This window comes from Protobothrops mucrosquamatus, unplaced genomic scaffold, assembly GCF_001527695.2.
Source record: "Protobothrops mucrosquamatus isolate PMUCROS unplaced genomic scaffold, P.Mucros_1.0 scaffold6194, whole genome shotgun sequence".
Lineage (NCBI taxonomy): Eukaryota > Metazoa > Chordata > Lepidosauria > Squamata > Viperidae > Protobothrops > Protobothrops mucrosquamatus.
Genome location: NW_015392027.1, coordinates 12,476 through 19,625, shown reverse-complemented (window position 1 = coordinate 19,625; position 7,150 = coordinate 12,476). Strand labels below are relative to the sequence as shown.

The following is a 7,150-nucleotide window of genomic DNA, read 5'->3' as shown; positions in this document are numbered from 1 at the left end:
GTGATCGGAACTTTATCCATGGGACTTAATTAAAGATGGAGGCAAGCCTCCTCAGACATCATTAAAATCTGGAGTTTTCAAGGACAGGGTTATGTGCTAAAGAATATCAAAGGGTGCTACAGGTTTTCTGGATGGAGAGAAGGAGCCCATCAGAGAGAAATTTGGGGTGCTAGGTTAAGCCTACTTTTGAACTACTATGCAAATGAAAATATATAGGGCTTGGTGATCATGGGATATAGACACGTGCGCATGCACTCACATACACAAATACAGTGCTAATTGTGTACAGAACTGCAACAACATGCATTCAGTACAAAGAAGAAAGAAGTTCAGAAAGGTTGAATATTGTGCATCAGGACTTAGAGTTCATTACGATCATAACTCAAGAATGACCTGTAATGTGTGAATATTCTTCAAGACATTGTTCTAATAATGTATTTGTATTAGACATTCCCTTGCGTGTTCTGGGTGTTTTGATTGAGTGTTTTTTTTTAACGCTGTGTAAGCCACCCAGAGTCATGCGGTTTGAATTGAGTGACCTTAAAAATTTTGTTAGTCATCATCATCTTCTTCTTGTGTATTCTTATCCTAACTGAACCATTTAGTTGCTCCATATTCCATTCTAATTATTGCTTCCTCGTCATCATATAAAAGACTCAATAGGCAGATGAGGTTGCCTGGTAACCCCATTTTTAAGGGCTTTCCACAATTTTCAACTATTACTTTTTAGATCCTTGACAGTTCATACCTACAGTCACCATACTTATCTATATCTCCAAAGCAAATATATTGAACAACTGGAACAGGAGAAGACCACTTCTAGTTAAACTAATGTATGTGAATATAGAAACATCTAAGTGTAATCTAATCATACCTGACATATGGTACAAGGGAATATATAATCTTTTACTGTATATGGATCATATATTGTAATAATGTTATGCAGGGCTTTTTTTGTCATAGAATGTTCAGAATGGAGTTCCGGCACCTTTTTTGGATGGAACCTTGTAGGGTAGGCAAGGCGGGTTGTATGATGTGTATGAGTTCCGGCACCTTTTTTTTCTTCAAAAAAAGCACTGATGTTATGCAACTCTTAATTTTATTTATTCCAAAAAATATCTGTTTACATATGAGTATTACAATTTCTAGCCTTTATCCATGTGGATAGTGGAATCCAGGGTGTTGAAACACATTATTTGGAGGCATAACCCCCCCCAAACAATTTGGTTAGATTCAGAAATTCCAGAGGAGGTCTGCAAGATACCACATCTTTCCATCTTGCTGTTCTAAAGTCTTGATCCATGTTGGTGCATGGAACCCAAAGACTTCTTTAATTTTTGAAGAGGAATCTCAACCATCACTGTTAATGCCAATCCTACCATGAATGTGATCAGGCAGTGTCCAAGGAACAAGTAGAACTAAAAGGACAAGCACAAACAAAATAAAAGTCAGGTAGACAAGTTCTAAACATTCAGCCATTGGAAGGAAAGCTTTAATTAAATAGTTGCCTTGAAGTAAGATGGGCGGACTATAAATTTTATAAATAAGTAAATAGTTATGGTCAGCACAGGGAAACTGAACTGAATCTATGAAAGCTATCCCTTGGAAAGTCAACATGTACAGAGTTCCTGCAGAGGAATCATACACACGTATAGGCTTCAATCATTCCGTCCAGTATTTCTCAACCTTGGCAACTTTAAGATGGATGGACGTCAAATGCTGGCTAGGGAATTCTGGAAGTTGAAGTTTATCCACCTTTAAGTTACCAAACACTGAAGTAATCATACCTGTCATTTTGACATAGACAACAACCCCTGGAGATGTTTCTGGCCCTGATGACCTCCTCCCTGATATTCTTGTATAGGTAATCCTTGACTTAGTTACAATGGCATTGAAAAAAGGGACATGACCATTTTTCACAGTTATGACGTTTGCAGCATCCTCATGATTCTGTGCTCAAAATTGAGATGCTTGGCAACTGGTTCATATTTATGACCATCGCTGTGTCCCATGTGATCATCCTTTAGTGACCTTCTGAAAGCAAAGTCAATGAGGAAGCTAGATTCACTTAACCATTGGGTCACTAGCTTATCAACTGCAGTGATTCACTTAATAACTATGGCAATTTAAAGGTTGTAAAATGGGGCAAAACTCCCTTAACAAATGTCTCACTTAACAACAGAAATTTTGGGCTCAGTTGTATTCCTCTTTCAGGAAGCTTTTAATATGCAAATCCTTCCCCTTCTCCCTAATATTTTGTGAAATATTAGGTGCTAGGAAACGTTATGTACTATAGTATTCCTATTTGTTAGTTTGGACCCCAAGTTATGAGTAGGCAAAGTTTTAGGCCAGAGGCACATTTGAAATTTCAAAGGCAGGAGAAAGACAGTGCAAGCAGCATTCAGTTTAGGACTTCAGTTGGGGCTGAAATTTCCATCATAAGTAACTGTGGTTGTAAAGCAAGATGTCATGTGACCTCAGTGACTGACGGTAGCAATCCCAGCACTCCCTGTTGTGGTTGTTAACTGAGAATCTCTTGTTGTTAAGGGAGTATCCACCCCAATCCAAGCCATTCCAGACTTGGTCCCTCCCAGTCCTGAGCCTAAGTAAGATGAGGGACTGCCTCCAGTTGTCCCAGCCACCTATCTCCCCTCATCTCTGTCCTTTGGGCCACCCTGGACCCTGCCTTTCAGGGCAGTAAGCAGCCCCAGAACCATGGAGAAGTCTCCCTTGCCCTAACCCTACCGCAGCAGACCTGCCTGAAGCGAAGCTGCCCTTGCGGCCTTCTTTCGAACTCAGCTTCTCCTGCAAATATAGTGGAAGGCAGTGGAAAGCTTTCCCAAGAGAGTGTAGCTTTAGCCCCTTGTGGGAAATGTTCATGGGAGAACCTGGGTCCAAAAAGGGGATGGTAAAGGCAGATACAAGAGTCCAAGAAGGAGACAGCAAAGGCAGCAAGGCACTTCTGCTTTGGCTGCAGCAACTGGATGCAAAGGTTTTGAGTGGGTAACTGGGAGAGAAGTCAGTTAGGGAATGAATGCTCACTGGTGCTGGCTAGGGCAGGTTGGGGTGGCTGCAGTCAGAAGGGCATAGATGGGGGAAAATAACTAGATGGAGGAAATTGAAGCCCTGTGGTCATAAGTGTGCATAGGCTGCCAAGTGCTTGAATGTTGATCACTTGACCCCAGGAGTGCTACAATGGCTATAATTTTAGGCACAGATCATAAATCAATTTTTTCAGTCCTGTCATAATTTCAAACTGTTGCTTAATGAATGCTTAAGGACTAACTGTAGCAAAATGGCTACAATTGGAAATATATTTGTTCACAAAATGGCTGCCATAATGAGCACGGCCAATCCCAAAACATCGATTTATCAGAAGGCAAATTATCTCAAAAGAATGCTCTTTACCCTCCAATTAGATTTCTGTGGAGCATAAAAGCTTTTGGGCAAATATATATGATGCTGGAAGCTGGTGCTTTCCTTCACATGAGTTCTTGCACACTCACCATATTGATGTCTGAGTAATGTATCAAAGTTTCTTGAAGTCCATTATATAATAGTATGATCACTGGATGCACCAAGTAGCAAGCATAACTAATTCTTGCAACCACAGTCCAAACCCTCCATGAAAGGATGGTGTTGATGAATCCTGCCAGGCAAAACCAATACAAATCTCTCAGCAATAAGCTTTCCTCAAAAAGTAAAATAATTACTTTGTGGCTAGCTGGGGAATTCTGGGAATTGATGTCCACACATTTTAAAGTTGTCAAGTTTGAGAAACACCGATGTAATGTTAAACAGGTCTGGGAAGAGAATTGTGCTCCCCTAATATTGATGGCTACCCTCAGTTCTAGGCTGGATATCTTAAATAATTGTTGCAGGTAGCAATAGTGTGTGTGTGGAGGGGGGAGGGTTCTTGCCCCCCATTTCTGGTTTGTGAGCTTCCTAAATGTATCAATTTGGCCATTGAATGACAGGAAATATTGAATGAAACCTATCTGCGGCCTGATCCAGAATGGCTATTTTTGTATTACTTAAGCTCTTAAAGAATAAGATAAAACAAATAGATTCTTTCATTTGGGACCTTGAGAGATCCCAGTACAAGGTAATTTGAAAATAGCTGATGGCCGAGTCCACATGTTTTTCCTCTTACCCCTAGGGCTTTGTAATATTTACAATGCAAGGCTGTTGAAGGGGAATTTTTTTGAGGGCATGAAAGTCCTTCTAAGAACCTTTTTAACTGAAGAGATGACTGAAAAGGAAAGAGAAAGAAAAGAAACTCTTGGAAAGTATTTCTGAAGAATATATAGGATGAGGATCCCATTATTTTAATTGCTCCTTATTTTTCCAGTTCTGAAAACGAGATTCTAAGGTTCAACTTCAAGAAACCCAAGCTAGGCTCAAATGCTCATAGAGGTGGAAGAACATAAGTGCACTTGCTCTCATTCTCTCAGCAGCAAGCAAGACAAATCTTGCCTATGCTCATGTTTCAGTGGGGCAGGGGAGAAAAAGAGCATAAATTATTCTTAAACAACAGCTAGGGCAGGGATAGGCCACCTTGGCTTTTTTATGACTCGTGGACTTCAACTCCCAGAATTCCTGAGCCAGCCATGCTGAGGGGAAAGGGAGAGGTTTCCAAGCTGAGCCATGCTGGCTCAGGAATTCTGGGAGTTGAAGTCCACAAGTCATAAAAGAGCCAAGGTTGCCTACCCCTGAGCTAGAGAAAAAGTAAAGGTTTACCCTGCCCAGCCATGCCTGACTCTAAGGGGCAGTGCTGGTCTCTGTTTCCTAACCAAGGGAGCCAGCATTGTCCGAAGACACTTTTGTGGTCATGTTGCCAACATGACTATACGCCAAGGTAATGGAACACTGTTACCTTCCGACTGAAGTTGTACTTATTTATCTACTTTCATTTGCATGCTTTCGAACTGCTAGGTGGGCAGGGGCAAGAACGAGAGATCATCCCTTCATGTGTACTTGGGTCTCGAACTGCCAACCTTCCGGTTGACAGCCCAGCATCTTAACCACTATTTAAAAAAGGCCCCTTTCTCCTTGGATAGCATACCTCCATAGCCTTCCTCACATGCGAAAATGATCCATCCTACAGCAATTGCCCAAAATGTCCGATGAACAGCTTGATAAATGGCAACTACAGGCGAATAGAAACTGATGGAGTCTTCTAAAATGTAAGCCAAAGCAATCACCATCAACATGAAGATCGTGGCACAAAGCCACCCAACAGAAGCCTGAACCTGCAGGAAGATGAAGAGGATTTGTAAATTTGTACTCACTTTGGTTCATCCTTAACATTTTGCAGTGCCTTTGTTTCAAATGAAGGTTGAGCCAATCTCTTCTTATAACTAGTCTCCTATTCCTCCTCTTTGGACACTTTCTTCTGCCCTCCATTTTGTAAACCTCTTTGCATCTCACCCTCTATAGATTGCTTAACTTTTACTGATGTCATTCCCTATAAAAGTTCCAAAAATTGCCACTGAATTTAAAATTTTAATGTGAGAAGAAGGAGACATTCTTAGATATGTGGGGAATAATCATACAAGTACAATATTAATTTATTTTTTTAATTTAAATTGGATATAATAAATATTTCTATCCATGTGGTCAAGATAAGAAGAGGGTTGACACTTTTGAACTTTGGCATTGGAGAAGATTCCCGAGACCACCATGGACAGCCAAGAAAACAAAGAAATATATCATAGAACAAACCCAGAATTCTTACAGAAGAGCCATAAAGGTCTTAGAAAAATTATATGTTGTGATGTTTCTGTATCAACAAAGCATAGAATAGTACAAGCCATGGTATTTGGGGGAAAAAACAGATCATTGAACAAATCAACTTAGTGTTCTCACTCAAGGCACAAATGACTAGGCTCAAATTATGCTAATTTGGACACATTATGTGATAACTAGTTCTCTGGAGAAAGCTCTAATGCTGGAAAAGGTGGAAGGAAAGAGAATAGTGTAATAAAAACTACAGAACCCCGATTCAAATGCTGCTTAGATCTTAGTTTTTATTATCCTCTTTTCTCCTGACAACTCCACTCCCCATATTGATCTACTTTTCTTTTCAAATTCCTCCTAATTCATAACATGTCTTCAACACATCCTTATGAGATCAAGAATACTTTGCCCAAGGTAAAGATTCACATATCATTTTAAATGATTCCAATATCAAGAATCAAAGGTACTCTCTTACTAGTCAAAATAGAGTCCTCCAGGCATCTTTAATTAGTAGTTCATGCCAGCAAACTTCTATACATCTGACTCATCCTTCCTTTGTTTTGCACAGGAGTGAGATAGACCCAAGAGAATTGCACAGCTTGTAGAAATATAAGGAGCATTCCAGGGAAAGTAAATAATTGGAAATGATTCCATGAAAACGATCAATGCTTAGAGGGCAAGGAATACTGTTTGATGATTGCATGGTGGAATAATGGAAAGATGAGAAAAGATAATGTAAAGGAATAGCCTAGGAAAGTGTTCCATATATTTAATGCAGCTCACACTTGTTGTTCTTAGTTTTCCCATATGAAAGGAGGCTACCATATGAAAGTTGGAGATTTTTTTTCTTTGCCGCAGACTGCATGGTGAACCAGAAGGAAGCCATGATCTACAATATTTGTTCATGGCGCTGGCAACACTATGGAGATGTGGGAACAGGAAGAAGGAAGACCATCTCATTTCCACATTCTGGATAGAGAACCATTGGTTTGAAAGAGGGGTAAAAGAGCCATTTATGTTAACATTGAGTAGCCCTCTCTCAACAAAGGGAGAGGAATAAGACACTTCCTATCTTCTGTCTACAATGCAGTCCTTTCAGCAATTCCAAGAAGATTTCACCCCCATTTGCACTATTCAGGTGACCCTGAGGGCACAGATAAATCCCCAAGTGGCCTCAAGAGCTCTCAGGGAGAGAATGACTAAGTGACTGCAAAGAAATATGATCCTTCCAACCCTCCCTCCCCATCCTGTCAAAACTAATCCTTCCATCACCCCTGCCAGAACCGATGAAGCTTCTTAGATGACAAGTGAAACTACTTCTTCTTCTTCTTCTTCTTCTTCTTCTTCTTCTTCTTCTTCTTCTTCTTCTTCTTCTTCTTCTTCTTCTTCTTCTTCTTCTTCTTCTTCTTCT

At 40.2% G+C, this 7,150-nt stretch overlaps 1 protein-coding gene across 1 annotated transcript in view; it reads right to left on the bottom strand.

Moving 5' to 3' along the window:
* Window positions 1-1,272: 1,272 nt before the first annotated feature.
* Window positions 1,273-7,150, bottom strand: part of LOC107300135 (O-acyltransferase like protein) — a gene marked incomplete at its 5' end in the record, with an annotated part of 18,290 nt that continues 12,412 nt past the window's right edge. Inside the window, 3 exons of the mRNA XM_015829475.2 lie at window positions 1,273-1,418; window positions 3,507-3,649; window positions 5,066-5,252. Of these exons, the coding sequence (XP_015684961.1) occupies window positions 1,287-1,418; window positions 3,507-3,649; window positions 5,066-5,252 (462 nt within the window). The remainder of the gene's footprint in view (window positions 1,419-3,506; window positions 3,650-5,065; window positions 5,253-7,150) is intronic.